The 18,233-nt window shown below is 38.5% G+C and overlaps 3 protein-coding genes and 4 non-coding genes across 7 annotated transcripts; 4 read left to right on the forward strand and 3 right to left on the reverse strand.

Annotated features, from left to right (window-relative positions):
* Positions 1-2,009: 2,009 nt before the first annotated feature.
* LOC111465694 (c-Myc-binding protein homolog) lies at positions 2,010-4,632 on the reverse strand. The gene is made up of 5 exons (XM_023110207.1): positions 4,456-4,632; positions 4,299-4,371; positions 4,163-4,211; positions 2,378-2,501; positions 2,010-2,298 (listed from the first exon to the last, which is right to left on the reverse strand). Exons 1-5 carry the CDS (start codon positions 4,468-4,470, stop codon positions 2,212-2,214), a joined length of 348 nt encoding a protein of 115 aa, XP_022965975.1. The 5' UTR covers positions 4,471-4,632; the 3' UTR covers positions 2,010-2,211.
* An 840-nt stretch (positions 4,633-5,472) lies between these two features.
* Positions 5,473-5,545, reverse strand: TRNAR-CCG. The gene has a single exon. It is a non-coding gene; the product is annotated as a tRNA-Arg (tRNA).
* Positions 5,546-5,626: 81 nt separating this feature from the next.
* On the reverse strand, positions 5,627-5,699 carry TRNAR-CCG. The gene has a single exon. It is a non-coding gene; the product is annotated as a tRNA-Arg (tRNA).
* Positions 5,700-6,502: 803 nt separating this feature from the next.
* TRNAR-CCG lies at positions 6,503-6,575 on the forward strand. Its single transcript has one exon. It is a non-coding gene; the product is annotated as a tRNA-Arg (tRNA).
* A 94-nt stretch (positions 6,576-6,669) lies between these two features.
* Positions 6,670-6,742, forward strand: TRNAR-CCG. Its single transcript has one exon. It is a non-coding gene; the product is annotated as a tRNA-Arg (tRNA).
* Positions 6,743-9,993: 3,251 nt separating this feature from the next.
* LOC111465586 (probable low-specificity L-threonine aldolase 1) lies at positions 9,994-14,824 on the forward strand. Its single transcript, XM_023110041.1, has 10 exons — positions 9,994-10,158; positions 10,338-10,784; positions 10,919-11,030; positions 11,543-11,593; positions 12,258-12,329; positions 12,402-12,534; positions 12,640-12,698; positions 13,613-13,713; positions 13,924-13,990; positions 14,575-14,824. Exons 2-10 carry the CDS (start codon positions 10,342-10,344, stop codon positions 14,614-14,616), a joined length of 1,080 nt encoding a protein of 359 aa, XP_022965809.1. The 5' UTR covers positions 9,994-10,158; positions 10,338-10,341; the 3' UTR covers positions 14,617-14,824.
* A 1,589-nt stretch (positions 14,825-16,413) lies between these two features.
* LOC111465684 (protein LIGHT-DEPENDENT SHORT HYPOCOTYLS 1-like) lies at positions 16,414-17,730 on the forward strand. The gene has a single exon (XM_023110194.1). It carries the CDS (start codon positions 16,918-16,920, stop codon positions 17,488-17,490), a length of 573 nt encoding a protein of 190 aa, XP_022965962.1. The 5' UTR covers positions 16,414-16,917; the 3' UTR covers positions 17,491-17,730.
* The last annotated feature ends 503 nt before the right edge of the window (positions 17,731-18,233 follow it).

Here is an 18,233-nt window from a genome sequence, read left to right on the forward strand (position 1 = left end):
ATTTTTAAACGGTTACAAATTTAGGGTAGATCATAATCTAGTGTTATGATGTTGCATTAATGTATTTTAAGACCTTTTATTTACTTTTAGGTTAAATTTACATAGTCGCTAATTATGGTCATAAAATGTGAGATCCCACATCAGTTAGGGAGGTGAACGAAGCATTTTTTATAAGGGTCTGAAAATCTCTCCCTAACAGATATGTTTTAAAAAACCTTGAGGGAAACCCCAAAGAGGATAATATTTGCTAGAAGTGGGTTTGGGCTATTACAAATGGTATCAGAGCTAGACATCGGGTGATGTACCAGCGAGGAGGTTGAACCACGAAGGGGGTGGACACAAGGCAGTGTGCCAGCAAGGACGCTAGGCCCCGAAGGGGGGTGGATTGGAGGTCTCACATCGATTGGAGAAGGGAACGAGTCTCAGCGATGACGCTAAGCCCCGAAGGGGGGTGGATTGTAAGATCTCACATTGGTTGAGGAAGAGAACGAATCATTCTTTGTATGGGTGTAGAAACCTCTCCCTAGCAAATACATTTTAGAAACCTTAAGGGGAAGCTCGAAAAAAAAAAACCTGAAACCTCTCCCTAGCAGATGCGTTTTAAAAACCTTGAAGGGAAGCTCGAAATGGAAGACCCAAAGAGAACAATATCTGCTAGCGGTGGGTTTGGGCCGTTACATAAAGTATAAAGGGTTACAACTCTAAAATGTCTCATAGAAGGTCAAATATTTTATTTTGATGCTATATAAAGCCACAGGTATGTTGTCTCTCGAAAGGAGACTTGGAAAATGTAGTAATAAGATCGTTTGTGCTCTTCTTTTAGCCAAGGACTAAGCTTCTTTTCAGTTCTATACATTTTAGGTTGCATGTTTAGAATCATTCGAGCTTGACATGATCAATCTTGTTTGTGGAGTAATTCGAATCTCAAATAAGTGTACATACCGTGAGATATTCGATCAACAAGGTAATCCATATCTTACTTTCCCTTAAGGTAATTCCTTATCGTTTTGAGGTTCTTGAATATATTCAGATCTAAAGATATTATTCTTCAATAAAGTTGCTAGATCAAATTCTCAAGAGTTGCAATCATTTGGTATGAAATCAAATTGATTAGGGGGGTTTTGCATTTGAAATCAACTTATGAAGAATATGGCAACTTCAAAAAAAGATGGCACATGGGGTGTGAGATCCCATAATGGTTGGGGAGGAGAACGAAACATTCTTTATAAGAGTGTGGAAACCTTTCCCTACCAGACGCATTTTAAAAATCTTGAAGGGAAGCCCGAAAGGGAAAGGCCAAAGAGGACAATATCTACTAGCGGTAGGTTTGAACTGTTACAAATGGTATCAGAGTCAAACACCGGGTGGCGTGCCAGTGAGGACGTTGAGCCCCAAAGGGGTGGATTGTGAGATCCCACATCGGTTGGAGAGGGGAACAAGTGTCAGCGAGGACATTGGGTCCTGAAGGGGGTGGATTGTGAGATCTCACATTGGTTGGAGATGGGAACAAGTGTCAACGAGGACGATGGACCCTAAAGGGGGTGGATTGTAAGATCCTACATTAGTTGGGGAGAAGAACGAAACATTATTTATAAGAATGTAGAAACTTCTCCATAGCAGACACATTTTTAAAACCTTGAGAGGAAACCCGAAAGGAAAAGCCCAAGGAGGACAATATCTGCTACGGTGGGCTTAGGTCATTACACAACGAGTGCCAGCAAAGACGCTGGACCCCGAAAGGGGGTGCATTGTAATATCCCACATCGGTTGGGGAGGAGAACGAAACATTTTTTATAAGAGCGTAGAAACCTCTCCCTAACAAACACGTGTTAAAAACCTTTAGAGGAAACTTGAAAGGGAAAGCCCAAGGAAAACAATATCTGCTAGCGGTGGGCTTGAGCGGTTACATGAGGGTTTCAGCAAAGGAGATTATAGTTATGTTATTTCCATGGCACGTGTACGTTTTCAGTTTCATTTTCGAATGTACACTAAAAACATTACAGCAAAACTAGAACTAAAGTGAGAGTTATCAAAAGCAAACAATGTCAAAGAATCAAAGGTAAAAAGATAGATGATCCTCATACAATTCAACTTTTTAACGTTCATAGCGTAAGATCTTCACATACCTTTAAGGAATAAGATATCACTTTCTTTTTCTTGGCTATCATATAGAAAATCCATCAACCTCCTATGTGCAACTCAATTAGTCCTTCATACCTTATCGTTTTCCTCCTCGTCATCAGTGGTATCCTTGATAGACGTTGCTGTGACGTTATGCGAACTTCTAAGTCCTACCAACTGCAACATGATATACTTATTCATTACATATATTCTTAACAACGTGCAATAGTATCGAGTCGGATAATTTCAACGCTACCTCTTTACAGGTTTCCTTGTGGGTAGCTAAAAGCTCGTCATACTTGACTTGCAAATCCGCCATCTCGGATTGTAACTGCTCGTATTCAGCTATAGATGGACCGCCTAGTCTTTGTTGGATAAATCTGTGAGAGTAAAAGAAAAGATGTCTATCAATAGTGCTTCCTATCGGAATGTGCTATCTTGGAAAGTTCTGTATGATTTCATTCTCTTCAATAAAATCATTCATTTATTTTTAAAAAGGAAAAAGAAGAAAACTACACTTTTTGAACATTTCAAATTACAAGCAAAAGTAAATGATAACTTTCACTTTCTAGTTGAGAATATGTAACGGCCTAAGCCCACCGCTAGCAGATAGTTCTCTTTGAACTTTCCCTTTCGAGCTTCCCCTCAAGGTTTTTCAAACGCGTATGTTAGGGAGAAGTTTCCACACCCTTATAAAGAATGTTTCGTTCTCCTCCCCAACCGATGTGGGATCTCACAATCCACCCTTTTGGGACCCAGCGTCCTCGCTGACACTCGTTCTATAATGACCCAAGCCCACCAGATATTGTCCTCTTTGGACTTTCTCTTTCGGGTTTTCCGTCAAGGTTTTTAAAACGCGTATGCTATGGAGAAGTTTTCACACCCTTATAAAGAATGCTTCGTTCTCCTCCCCAACAGATGTGGGATCTCACAACCCTTATAAAGAATGCTTCTTTCTCCAATCGATGTGGAACCCCTCCAATTCACCCCCCTTCGGTGCCCAGAGTCCTTGTTGGCACACCGCCTCGTGTCCACCACCCCCTTCAGGACTCATCCTCCTCCCTGGCACATCGCCCAGTGCCTGGCTCTGATACAATACCATTTGTATCAGCCGAAGCTCACAGCTAGCAGATATTGTCCTCTTTAGGCTTCCCCTCAAGGTTTCTAAAACGCGTATGCTAGGTAGAGGTTTCCACAAAGAATGTTTCGTTCTCCTCCCCAACTGATGTGGGATCTCACATCATTTCTAACATGGCAAACACCTTTTAGTTTATTGTTTAACTTTCTAAACATAAAGCATGCTTTGGTTGAATGCTTGACAGGATTCAGAAGGAGAAAGATTTGAATTCTCCTCACAACTTTCAAATAATTCAGAAAAACGAAACTAATCCAGCCTCCTCAAGCTCAAACAGACCAGAATTCGAATGAATCATGCCATTATTTTCAATCAGAAAGTGATTAAAGGATTTGAAAATGGACCGAAACGAAAGTTTAGGAATCAAAACAAGATAAAAACATTGTTTAGACAGCTTGTAACTAAGATCAACTATTGATTGGACGATATTAGTAGAACATTATGAGATTTGATAATGCCAATGTTTGATGATAAAAGTCACACATCGGCTCGACTCATGATCCGAGTCTATATGGACAGCAAAAAGAAGGAGGAGGATAGGCCTTCTCCCTCTGAGGAGGAGAGATATAACACACTTTCTTCAATCATTGAAGGAAAATTGAGTGAGATCGAGGCACAGGTTTAGGTTCGGCCTCAATGGGAAAATAAAACGGAGCCTCACGGAGAGTTAGCCGCACCCACAAATGGGAATGATCATGGGTTTATAATCAAGAATACTCTCTCCATTGGTATGAGGCCTTTTGGGAAGCCAAAGCAAAGCCATGAGAGCTTAGGCTCAAAGTTGACAATATCATATCATTGTGGAGAGTCGTGTTCGTCTAACAGCCAAACGAGATATTAGGTGCAAAATTAATAGCTAGAACAATGGTTAACTTCACATATCAAAAGCTCAAAGCAAGAACTTACTCGAGAGCAGAGGAAGGCTTATCGTTTTGCTCAAACAACGCAACCAGAACTTCAACCAGCAAAAGAACGCAGAAAAGAAAATGTATCAAAATTCAAACGCAATACGGATTGAAGCAGAGAAATGGTGAGAATCAACCTTTGGTGAGAGCATCAACAACGCCATTAGACTCCAAATACTTCCTAAATGCTTCCTTCTTCGCTTCTTTTTCCTAAATCGCAGAAAAAGGGGTTCGAATTATGACCAAGATAGAGCGATTCAAGCAATTGGGTGTGTCGATTTCGCTAGATCTGACCTGGATGTGTCCCATGGGGAAGAAATGGAGGTTCCTCCTCCACAGTTGCTTGCTGGTTGGGTGTGCGATTGTTTGATGGAATCCGTCCCCATTTTCGCAAGAATATTGGTTTAGGGGCCTGCAGGTGTCTGAGCTTTGCCCCGCATAGCGACTTGAGCCTTTGATTACCGTGGCCCACGATCGTAAGTTTCGCCAAAAGCCCAACATTACTGGATTACACAAGCATGGAAATGCCTAGAATTTTCTTCCATAGAATTTTCTTTTATAGATGGTTTCCAAAATTCTTACTAATCTCATTAATATTCCTAAAATCTTTGTATTTTTTCTAAAAAAAAATTCCTGTCCATAAGTATCCACTGTTCCAAAAGTACATTTCCTCTGTCTGCCCAAGTCTCCACTATGAAGTCTCCACTATGTTCCAAAAGTCCTCTCTGCTCATTTAAGTTTCCACTATGTTCCAAAAGTCCTCTCTGCCCATTTAAGTCTCCACTGTGTTCCAAAAGTTCTCTATGCCCATTTAAGTCACCACTGTGTTCCAAAAGTTCTCTATGCCCATTTAAGTCTCCACTGTGTTCTAAAAGTACCCTAAAATGGAAGAACATTTCCTCTCTTTGCCCATTTACCATTTCTTTCTCTATGCCCATTTAAATCTCCACTGTGTTCTAAAAGTACCCTAAAATGGAAGAACATTTCCTCTCTTTGCCCATTTACCATTTCTTTATCTTCAATACAATATCTCATAAATTATCTACAAACGTTTTAGGTTGTTTTACATATTTAAAGTTGATATTATTCTCTGAAAAATGAAATATTGTTTATGATAGGACTTGAACCCATAATCTCCCATGGAGGCAAGCGCCTTATCCATTAGGTCACATGAACCAATTGATAGAATGTAATATTTCAATAAAAGTAGGCTTCATAAAATTAGATATTTCAATCAAGCATTAGTTTGAATAAAATAGGAAGTCCAAAACTTTTGAAAATGGAAAAAGAATAATAATAATAATAAAATATCGTTCACGATGGGACTCGAACCCACAATCTCCCGCTCCGGAGGCGAGCGCCTTATCCATTAGGCCACGCAAACCAATTGATGGCAAAAGAAACTAGGCATTAAATTTTGAAAATAAAAAAATATTAAAAATAATCATTGACAAAATTAAAATATCGTTCACGATGGGACTCGAACCCACAATCTCCCGCTCCGGAGGCGAGCGCCTTATCCATTAGGCCACGCAAACCTGTTATTTCCTTGTTGATAATATTATTAATAATTTTAAAAATAATTTTGATTAAATTGTTTTTAAGTTATTCATATGTTCTTTTCTTATATGAAATTATTATTATTGAATAAAGTTTAATCAAAATTAACTTCAATATAATATAATGTATAGATATTTAAAATTTAAATGAAAAAGTAGATAACGGGAGGAGGAAACCATGTGCAGATAAAATTAAAAAAGATGTTGACAATAACAGACAAGAAAACAGTTAAATGAGGTTGGTGTTGTCATTGAACCATCTGAGAATGAAGTTTCTTACTGTGATGAAAGGGATATTTACAATGTAATAAAGAGGTAGAGAATGGACTGAACTACGTAGATACATTCGGCATAAGATCCAATCTGGTAGAGAGCTCCATTTAGTTAAAGAAGTGGCTAATTATCATCCTAAAAGTCAATGATTTGATCATCGCCACGAAAAAAAATATATTTAAAATCAGATTTATAAAATTTCATAGCGAAAATTATTAAATTTATTACCAACTCAATTAGTTTATTACCCGCCAAATTATATTGAGAACTTAATTACAAAAAAAAAAAACGATTTTAAAATAAGTAATTCATCGGAGACTAATAAGACATATATTTAAGAAAATATTTTTGCTAATGATTTTATATTAAAATAACGTATTTATCATTCGAAAAGAAAGATATTAAAATTTGATAAATATAGACCGGGAGATTGTGGGTTCGAATCCCATCTATTTTTTCCTTTTTTTTTTCTTCTAGTTTTTTTTACAAAAATTATATAAAATTAGAGGGTTCGCGTGGCCTAATGGATAAGGTGCTCGCCTCCGGAGCGAGAGATTGTGGGTTCAAGTCCCATCGAGAACGATTTATTTTTTTCTTTTTGTTGATATCATGAGTTTTTTTCTATGGTTTTTTAATATATGCTAATTTTTTTACAAAAATTATATAAAATTAGAGAGTTTACGTGGCCTAATGGATAAGGCGCTCGCCTCCGGAGCGGGAGACTGTGGGTTCGAGTCCCATCGTGAACGATTTATTTTTTCCTTTTTTTTTTCATCTTTTTGTTGAATCATGAGTTTTAATTTTTTTTAATATTATAATTTTTGTATTATTTTTAATTTGATTTTTTTTCTATGGTTTTTTAATATATCATAATTTTTTTACAAAAATTATATAAAATTAGAGGGTTTGCGTGGCCTAATGGGGCGCTCGCCTCCGGAGCGGGAGACTGTGGGTTCGAATCCCATCGTGAATGATTTATTTTTTTCTTTTTTTTTTTTCTTTCTTTTGTTGATATCATGAGTTTAAATTTCTTCTTTTGTTGATATCATGAGTTTTAATTTTTTTTTTAATATTATAATTTTGGTATTATTTTTAATTTGATTTTTTTTCTATGGTTTTTTAATATATCCTAATTTTTTTACAAAAATTATATAAAATTAGAGGGTTCACGTGGCCTAATGGATAAGGCACTTGCCTCCGGAGTGGGAGACTGTGGGTTCGAGTCCCATCGTGAACGATATTTTAATTATTTTTTCATTTTCAAAAAGTTGATTGAAATATTACACTTTTTAAAGGACTTCTTTTTTTTTTTTTTTTTTAAATTGTTTATTATAAAAAAATTTAAAAAATATAATTTTTTTTCCTACGATCAAAGAGTTTGCATGACTTAATGGATAAGGTTCTCGCCTCTGGAGTGAGAGATTGTGGGTACGAATCCCATCGTGAACGACTATTCTTTTCTTATTTTTGCGCCTCCTGAGTGAGAGATTGTGGGTTCGAGCCCTGTGAATGATTTCTTGCACTAAGGCAGTCTCACAGTCAGCATGTGGTGCTGTCACCGCAAGGCGAGAAGAAGGCCGAAGAAGGAGGCGGGCTGGTCACCCTCAAAGGACATGTAAGGTCGATCGGTGCATTTACCAAGGTCTTTAGATCCGTTTTGACTCCCAACCCAAACAAGGTGGTTTGACTCCCAAGGTGGATGGAGAAGGAAAGGCTGTAGAGGCGGCTTTTGAACGATTTATCCAATGATCTATTTTTCTTTATTAAGTAAGCTTGTTTTGAAGTTGTCTTATATGCTTGCTATGTGTAATTGACTCGATGTCGATGTTTAGTCAAAGGTTAGGTCTTTCTAATCACTTCACTCCTCCTCCGGAGTAAGATAGAGATCTTGAGTTCACCTGTTAGTCGCTGTAGTTTGCTCTTCCTTATCTGAGATGCATGCTGTTTGGAGGAAGTCAACTTTCTTAATTAGGTAGGTTGTCCGTCCTGCAAGTGAGTTCTTCGACAGTAGAACTAGAAAGAAAACCGCCTTGATGATGAGTTTTCACCTTATTAGAATTATAGGATAAACCTTATGAGCCTGACACCTATCTTCCATCAAGCACGAAAGCAAGTCAGTCAAACAAAGCCCCAGGACAGGGGAAAGCAAGGAACTGATAGTCTGAAGGGTGAGTCTATATACGAGACGCTATTTCTTGATTAGATGAGGTCTAACATTCGATTGATATATGAGAAGGCATAGCAGCCTTTATGCCACTAGACCAGAAGGAAAGAAAAAAGGCTCACAGAGGCAGAGTTTCCAGGTTAACACAGACTACCTTCCCGCATTTCAGGGTCAGGAAGAAGAGAAGAGCACAAAGCAAAAGCAACTGAAGCAGGTTATACTGAGATGGTTTCAACTACGAAATCAATTAGTTTTTGACTCGGGGCATCAAGTCGTCTTTCTTATTTCTATGGTTAGAGATTTTCCGTATCAAAATCAAAGTAAGATTTCAATGGTCCCGACTTTCGATCTCTCGTTTACTGATGGATCGGGTAGCCCAGAGATGCTAGTTGCTAGGAAGAAGATCAAAGTTGACTTACTTGATGAAGAAGTTCAGAGAATAATGAAATACTGCACACTTATTCGTTTAGTAGATTCCCCGCTTTCCTTATCTTAACCGGAAGATAGATCGAAGAGTAGAATACGAACTATTAGGGTATATGACTGAGCTTCACTCCTTTAGTAGACTCCTCTCTCGCTGCTACTGAGCTAGATGCTGAGCTACCTCATTCTCTTCCTGTTGAGGAAAATCATCTCTTAGTTGTCCATCAGTTTCGTTTGAAACCCCTAGCTTCTTGACTTCTCTTCTTCTGTTGATTTCCCAGTTTTGGTTGATTCTCTGGTATCTGGTCTTTCTTCTCTTTTCCACTTAGCTTAGGTAGGGGGAAAATCAAGAAGAAGGTAGGACGCTAACCTTGCATTCAGTAATGCTAAGAGTGAGAATTTGTCCTTCTAGCAATGTGCCCCTTCTTGTTTGACTTCCTTTGTCAACACACCTATCCAATAGGGTAGGGAAGGAATGAACCTTTGGGCGAGTTCTCCTACAAGACTGTGATGAAAGAGGTTTCCATCGAGGGAAAGGACTGCTTAGTTGAGTATCTCAGCACCTCCGCTTGAAGAAGATTCCCTTGCAACTGAATCCACGGAGACATCTTACAAAAACTTTCATCTCAAACTATGACAAGACCTCACTCCTCTCCTTTACAGGAGAGCCGCTTTCGCTCCTACTCTAGCTACTACTTGATTTTATGCCCCTCGCCTTAGCTTCTCTTCCTTCACGCGATTTCAATAGTTAAGAAAATCACTATTTATGGGAGTTCTTCAATCAAAAGAATCAGACTCAGACTGAGCTTCATTGTCAATCCTGTGAGCATCTTCTTCGAACCTCGACTTTGAGTTCCTAGTCGCATCTTCGAACTCGGATTCGTTCCTTTTCTCAGATTCATTCCACTCCCCTTTCTCTTTTGCTTCTTCGGTTGATGAATGAGTTTCTGAACGAGCTCTTGTCCTCTAGGCATCACAAGATAGGATACTACTGTCTGTCCCCAATCAAGTCAAGTGGTCTTGGACAACCTATCCAAGTGCGAAGACTGGTTTGATATAGACTCTAATGTGGTCCTCGTTAATAGGCTTTTTTTATGGTACCTTGAGAAGTTCCTTTGACGATATGAAGGTTCTTAAGCCAAGTTGATAGACTATCTCAATAAGCATAATTAGACCGCGGAGTACAGCTCAAGGCATAACTATGTTTTGGACTGGATCGCCCTCTGTTTTCAACGGCCAATCAAAGACAGCTTTTCCTCTATGGTAGGCCTAGCACGCACAAGACGCTTCTTGTGAGCCCCTGTGAATGATTTTTTTGAAATTACGCCAAATATTCCAATAAATTTACAATCTTATTTAAAAGTGTGAAGGAAAAAAAGTTGTAATAATGTATATGCACTGAATAATTCTTGTTGGGACTGGTTAGTTTCTTTGAATCGTCACTACTTTTGATCCTATCTCGTCAGCTTCTTTCATGGGGTTTGATCCTTTTGATTCCTTCACAAACCCATTACTCATACTTATACGTTGAATCTTTTATAGGCGAACTCCTCAGCATTCTTCCGCTGCTCAAGAACTGTAAGAATTCTTCCCCTGTTCCTCCTCCTCCGAAGAATTTTGATTTCTTTTGGGGTTTTGATTTTGATTTCCAATTTCTTCAAATCATTTCAAGAGATGGGTTTCTTGAATAATCGATAGAAACTGAGGAACCCCTTTTGTCTGAACTGATTTTTTTTGTTACCCTTTGTTTCATTTAGTAAAATGGTGTCGAGAACTGTGGATCTTCGTTCAGACACCGTCACGAAGCCAACAGAGGCGATGAGGGCTGCAATGGCGAGAGCCGAGGTTGATGATGATGTATTGAAAAGCGACCCAACTGCGCTCCGATTGGAATCAGAAATGGCGAAGATCATGGGGAAGGAGGCGGCTCTTTTCGTGCCTTCGGGCACTATGGGGAACCTCATAAGTGTTCTTGTTCATTGTGAAATTAGGGGTTCTGAGGTCATTCTTGGGGATAATTCTCATATCCATATTTATGAAAATGGAGGTATTGCAACCATTGGAGGGGTTCATCCTAGGACTGTTAGGAACAATGGAGATGGAACTATGAACTTGGATTTGATTGAAGCTGCCATTAGAGACCCTCGTGGAGAGCTTGTGTTCCCAACTACAAGGCTTATTTGCTTGGAAAACTCACATGCTAAGTAAGGATTTGTATTTTAGAGGCTTATTAGATACAAATTGGAGAGTTAAGAGGACAAAATCTATAATATAACTTGATTTTGAACTGCTTTGAAAGTGCAGGGCTTAATTATTGTAGTACTTTTCTAAAATGCAGCTGTGGAGGTAGATGCCTCACTGTGGAATATACAGACGGGGTCGGCAAATTAGCTAAGAAGCATGGTTTGAAGCTTCACATTGATGGTGCTCGTATTTTTAACGCTTCAGTTGTATGTAGAATGACTGAACTCCTTAATAGTAATAACGCTAATTGTATTCGAACCTTAATCTTCTTGTTTTGTTTAATCGTGTTCGAACTTGGAAAGTAAAATCAGAGTTGCTCTTGAATTGATAAATAGTAGAGATATGCATTTTGGCTAAAGATGAATACATTTGTTCTGGATCTGTTTAGAATGGTGTGTAATAAACATGGGTGATCACTGATCACTGACCAGAATTCTTTATGGCTTGATTAAAGAATCCTTGAGAAAAACAGAGGTTTTTGAGCTGCTATCATTGAAAACTCTCCATTTGATGTAGTTTTTTGTTTGTCCTTGTTCTAGCAATGGTTTTCGATGTGAAATCTGTGTATTACTTCGTACGTTTTTCCTCCATTTGTCATCATTTAGTGAATTTTTAGCCTTCGAAGTTCACGTGTTTGAGAACTGGGATCGTCTATATTTTATTTTCGCAGGCATTTTGTTTGACAATAATCATCAATCCATTTCTTTTGTGTTTCCAGGCACTTGGGGTTCCTGTTAACAGGCTCGTGCAAGCGGCTGATTCTGTATCGGTATAATTATTTACCCAGCTTTGTTATCCTTAATCAATTTCATTCTTAAAAACTCTATCCCCTGTTTTGTTCGTCCAGTCTAGCAAGTTTCAAGGAAGCTATCTATTAAATTACCTTTAAATCCAAAAGTTTGAGCCGATAAATTTGAGTACATGTAACGACCCTAAATTTTCTACTTAATCTAGGGTCGTTACGAATGGTCTCAGAGCCAGACACCGGGCGATGTATAGGAGGCTTAGCCCTAAAGGAGGTGGACACGAGGCGGTGTGCCAGCAAGGACGCTGGGCCCCGAAGGGGGTGAATATGGGGTCCCACATCGATTGGAGAAGGGAATGAGTGGACCCTGAAGGAGGGTGGATTGTGAGATCCCACATCGGTTGGGGAGGAGAATAAAACATTTTTTATAAATATGTAAAAACCTCTCCCTAGCAGACGCATTTTAAAAACCTTGAGGGAAAGCCCAAAAGGGAAAGCCCAAAGAGGACAATATCGTTAGCGGTAGGCTTGGGCCGTTACAGTACATTTACTCTTTTAAAGATATTCTTCAAATTATCGCTTCTCGTCTCTGACCGAAGTAAGAAGCATTGCTAATACATGCTTTTGTTTGTCGAACATGCCTCAGATTCTTTTGCTCAGCTATTGTTTTACTGAATTTTTGAACCAGGTATGCCTATCTAAGGGTCTGGGAGCTCCGGTTGGCTCGGTTATTGTTGGTTCAAAAGCCTTCATTACCAAGGTATATATTCACATTCCGCTCTTAAATTTGACTGGCAACACTTTCTAACAACTTGTCGTGCTTTCATTCCAGGCGAGACGGATGAGGAAAATGTTGGGCGGTGGGATGAGACAGGTCGGTGTTCTTTGTGCTGCAGCATTGGTTGCAATACAAGAGAATATTGTAAAGCTTGAGGGAGACCATGAGAATGCTAAGATTTTGGCTGGTAAAACCTACTCCGTTTGCAATTAGGTTCCGTTCTCGCTCTCTTATATCTCGATTCTCCCAGCAATGAGAAAGCTAATGGATATTGCATATGTGCATGAAACAGATGGAATAAATGGAATCAAAGGATTGCATGTGGAAAGCCATTTGGTTGAAACAAACATAGTAAGCTTCTGTTCATTGTTCATATAATTAGATATGAAATATTGCTTTGTTCTTACAATGTCCAAGGTAAAATGGACACATTCCATCTTTGATATCTCAACAACTTGGATATCAATTAGAATTAGGCTTCAAAATTACCGTCTCGTTTGATAACATTAACGAAACATTACAAATCTGTTCGATACTGATTTTGTTTTTTATTTTCTGCTTTCGAAAACGATGCTGATTTACTAGTTCTCTTCAGCCTGTATTTTGGTTTTTGAAATTTGACTAAGAGTTGATGTGTAACGGCCCCAAGCCCACCGCTAGTAAATATTGTCCTCTTTGAGCTTTTCCTTTCAGGCTTCCCCTCAAGGTTTTTAAAATGCGTCTACTAGAAAGAGGTTTCCACACTCTTATAAAAAAATGTTTCGTTCTCTTCCCCAACCGATGTGGGATCTCACAATCTATCCCCCTTCGGGTCCAGCGTCCTCGCCAGCACTCATTCCCTTCTCCAATCCATGTGAGACCCCCTAATCCACTCCCCTTCGGGGCCCAACGTCCTTGTTGGCACACTGCCTCGTATCCACCCTCCTTTGGGGCTCAGTCTCCTCGCTAGCACATCGTCCAGTGTCTAGCTCTGATACCATTTATAACGACCCCAAGCCCACTGTTAGTAGATATTGTACTCTTTGAGCTTTCTCCTTCGGGCTTCCCCACAAAGTTTTTAAAACGTGTTTACTCGGAAGAGGTTTCCACTCTTATAAAAGAATGCTTCGTTCTACTCCCCAATTGAGGTAGGATGGGACTTAGAATAGTGAAAAATTAAACAGAAGCTGTTCTGTTTTCTTGTCCATGCTCCAGATTTCCTTCTTTTCTGGTCCATGATTTTTCAATCTATATTGACATTGAAATTATAATTGCTTTCAATCCAGATATTCGTAGACATAAAAGAAAACTCAACAATTACAGGGGAGAAACTGTGCAAGATCTTGGAAGAACATGGCATACTTGTATTGCCAGAAAGTTCATCGAGGTTTGTTTTTAGTCTTTCAACGTCCCGTAACTTTTCTGCCTCGTCTCGTTGTTCTCACGATTGTTAAGATCCACAAATGTTCATTTTAGAAGCGTGTGATGAACACTCACAAAGAAACACAAAGACAAACTCCTTTGCATGATAGAAATTTCTTGGTTTACCACTTTGTCTGAACTGTGTGTGTGTTTGTGTGTGTTTGTGTGTGTTCAGGATTAGAATTGTGCTACACCACCAAATTTCAACAGCTGACGTACAATACACCTTATCCTGCTTCCAGGTGATCACCATTACAACACACCATCAAATCTTGTTTGTGTTTTCTTTTTGTTTAAGTTGTATGTTTATTTCATTGTTACCTTCATATCTCTCCAACTTTTGTTTTAGACTTGAACTTGGCATAACATAAAAAGTTCTTTGTGTAACGACCCATGCCCACCACTAGTAGATATTGTCCTCTTTGTACTTTTCCTTTCGGACTTCCCTTCAAAGTTTTTAAAACGCGTCTGCTAGGGAGAGGTTTCTATACCCTTATAAATAATGTTTCGTTCTCTTCTCCAACTGACGTGGGACCTCAGGTTTTGGTTCTCATCGCTATCTTTCTTAAACTATTTAATGATATCAAAATATAACACGTCTCTCATTCATTTATCTAATGGGTGGATATCTGCATGAAACAAGAGTTCAAAGTTACGTTTAGTAGGGTAATCATTTATTTGACTACTAGGTGTTAAAATGACTTTCCATGCAAAGTTAAACACTAAACCGAGAGCGTTTAGAAGTAAGAATGAAATAGAACTAAAATAGAATTTAAACTTCTTTTTAAAGCCAATGTACATAATTCCTCTCATTCTATTGTCACAGCAAGCAATGGCTGGAACATTTACAGATGAAACCGGCGTGTAAATAGACGACAAGGTGCTCGACTCGAGCCTTTTCTCTGTTTCTCTTTAGATGTACTTTCTCTGTGATCCAGTAAGTAGTCTGTTTATACAATACTATTGCATAGCAATCTCTGAAACATCATGACAATCAGTAATTTCTTTGTGAACTTGTTAAGAGTATACTTAGCAAATATTCATAGAACTGGTGGATAATGTGGAGATATTCGATTGATATCAATCTTTATAAGAGTGTAAAAACTTCTCCCTAGCAAACGCTTTTTAAAAATCTTGAGGGGAAGCTTGAAAGAGAAAACACAAAGAGGACAATATCTGCTAGAGGTGGGTTTGAGCTGTTACAAATAGTATTAGAGCCAGACACCGAATAGTGTGTTAGTGAGAACGCTGGGCCAAGGGGAGTGGATTGTGAGATCCCACATCGGTCGGAGAGAGGACGAGACATTCCTTGTAAGGGTGTGGAAACCTCTTCTTAGCACACATTTTAAAACCTTGAGGGGAAGCTCGAAAGAAAAAGCCCAAAAAAGACAATATCGACTAGAGGTGGGCTTGAGCGGTTACATATTCATTTTTATGCTCTAATTGTTATTTGGGTTGCTGACCTTATATAAGTTATTGAGCATGTAGGTATATATATATATATATATATATATCTGTGGTAGGTCTAGCTGTCCTGATTTGAACAAACCTACCAACCTAAACAGCTTCCTTAATGGCAAATTTTGGTGATGGAAGATGCCAATCTGATCTATTCATTTAGGGTATCCCTCTGGTGTTTAGGGCAGCCCTAGAATGTAGGGTTTACATTCCCAGGTGTGTGTAGAATAGCCTGTTTCCTCTTCATTTGATCAAACATGGAAAAGCTTTTGGAACCCTTTTTTTTAGTTTTCTTTGTGTCCTTTTGGAATGTCATGCCTTGTAGTTTGTAATTAATGCCTGATATGATATGAGGGTTACCTGTTGACTGTGAATAGAGATATCAAATGCAGCCACTTTGTGATTAATGTTGGACTATACCCCTTTCAAATCCTTTACCTACTTCTTTTGGTTCTTCTAGGTCGGAGATTTGAATCTCGACTTATTACTATTTTAACCCCGTCTGGTTTAGTTCTCGAGGGCTTTCTACATAACTTTTAATCGTCTGAGCGGTGTTATACTGGGATGAAGTGGAAAAGGAAGAACGAGTATTTGCACCCGTCTCGACCTGTTTGAGATGGTTGATGTTTAAAACATCAACGTATTTTCACATTTTCTTCACTATTTTTTTCGTTACCCCAACTTTGTTTTGGAATCGAGTTATAAAATTAAAATGGAGCCAAAGTGAGTTGTTTAGAGAATATTTAAAATTATGATCGATAAGTATTCTTATTTTACTTTTTGTTCTTTTTAAGGTTTTGAATCTCGTCTCTCGATAACAAGTATATTTTAACAATTGAACTATGCAAACCTGTTACAGTTAAACCCAAAACTTTTACAAATTAAGTGTTAATCACTTTATCATTATACGAGCCTAAACAATAATGATAAAGTGACAAATTTTTAAAAAAGTTTAATCGAAGATTAAAACATCGATCTTTGTATGGTAATGTATGGTAATTAGAGATTAAATAGCATTCTTATGCAACATCAAACGCAGTTATCTCTGATTCACTAAAATCTTATCTTTTGCTCAAACATCTTATATTTTCTAACATCTTATTCTCAAACATCGTAAACAAAATCGGGAACGGTTGAAGACCCTAAGAACGAAAAAAGAAGTGGAGCGTGTAAAGCACGCGCCAGAGAGTGAATGGGTGACAGCACAAATGTCCTTTTACCAATGGTCACCATCAACTCTTTTTCTCTGCTAAAAACTTGTCATGTTATGTTGTATGGCTCTTACTGTTCATATTCTCTCTCCTCTTCTCTCTCTTAATCTAACACTGAACAAACCCACTTCCCCCCACTGAACCACCACTGATCATTACTCATTTCTCCCTTCTTTCTCCACTGTTCATCTCTCACTCCTCTTTCCCCCCTCTCGTCTTCTTCTTCTTCCTCTTCTAAACCCAACAAAAACTCACCTCATTCCCTCTTTATCATTGCATTCCTCATCATTTCATGCAATTCCAACTTCTTGGGTTCACTTTTTTTTCCATTTTTCTCAACTGGGTTTCTGTTCTTTTGCCTTAAATCCTTCAAAAACCTAATCTTTGAGCTTGTTTCTCTCTCTAAAACCCTAAAAATCCAATCTTTTTTTGCTCATTTCCCTAAATATCTCTTGTTTTTTCTTCAATCTTCTTGTCTTTCATTTGGGTTTTCGTCTTTAATGGATTTGTTCTCAGAATCATCCTCAAATCCCACTCCTTACGACACAACCAACACCGCCGCCGCCGCCGCCGCCGTTGTTACAGCATGTCCTTCACCATCTTCCTCCTCTTCCGCCACTGCCGCCGCCACACCTAGCCGCTACGAGAATCAAAAACGGCGAGATTGGAACACGTTTTGTCAGTACCTTCGCAACCATCGTCCACCGTTGTCTCTACCTATGTGCAGCGGCGCTCACGTGCTGGAATTTCTCCGGTACTTGGATCAGTTCGGGAAGACCAAAGTACATAACCAAACCTGCCCGTTTTTTGGCCTTCCTAACCCACCTGCCCCTTGTCCCTGCCCGCTCCGGCAAGCTTGGGGCAGCCTTGATGCACTCATTGGTCGCCTCCGTGCTGCCTATGAAGAGAACGGCGGCCGGCCGGAATCTAACCCTTTTGGAGCTAGAGCTGTTAGGCTTTATTTAAGGGAAGTTCGTGATTTTCAGGCGAAAGCAAGAGGGGTTAGCTATGAGAAGAAGAGAAAAAGGCCGAAGCAAAAGATCGCAAATTCAAATCAAGACGGTGCAACTTGAGAACGAGAACGAGATCAAGACGAACACACAATCAAGAACATTGATATATTTTTCTATATGAATTATGTGCTAAGAGAATTTGTAACCTATCGCTTATTTTTATGTCCAATTCGTAATTGCGTTGAAGTGTAGATTTGAACCTTCGACCTGTATGAGCTACGCATGGCTCGTGTTAGCTTTCTATAAGGATGATCATGTTTTTTGTTTTAATCTTCAAGATCACTTTGAATTGATACTAAATTGATGGGTTTGGTGGATTTTTGAGGGAAAAAATAGTGTTTGTGACATAAATTAGTGGGAAATTATGGCTAAACTTTGGTGGGTTTTGTCCATTTAGTGATTTGGTTATCAAAGATTTGATCTTTATAAGCATATATATGTATAATTGGAAGTAAATTTGAGTATTTTAATGATGACCCAAATGAAGAACATGAACATGTTCAAAGCTAGGGCTTTTCAGGTTGTTTTTTTTCATGTCATCAGGTAAAGAAACAGAAGATTGGGTTTTTGTGGTGGGAAATTCAACAGTTATTTGAAGAACAAAACAGTCAAGACTGTTCATTAAGGTTGTTGTTGTTCTTGTTTTGGCTTTAAAAACACAATCTTTTTGGCAAAGATTTGTAACAATTAGACCCTAATTAATATTGTTGTGTTTTTTTTTTTTATAATGTTTTGAATTGAAATGAAAATCCCAGAAAGAAAGAAAAAAAAAAAAAAAAAAAAAAAAAAAAAAAAAAAAAAAA

The sequence above is a fragment of the Cucurbita maxima genome, unplaced genomic scaffold (genome assembly GCF_002738345.1).
Source record: "Cucurbita maxima cultivar Rimu unplaced genomic scaffold, Cmax_1.0 Cma_Scf00029, whole genome shotgun sequence".
NCBI classification, from domain to species: domain Eukaryota; kingdom Viridiplantae; phylum Streptophyta; class Magnoliopsida; order Cucurbitales; family Cucurbitaceae; genus Cucurbita; species Cucurbita maxima.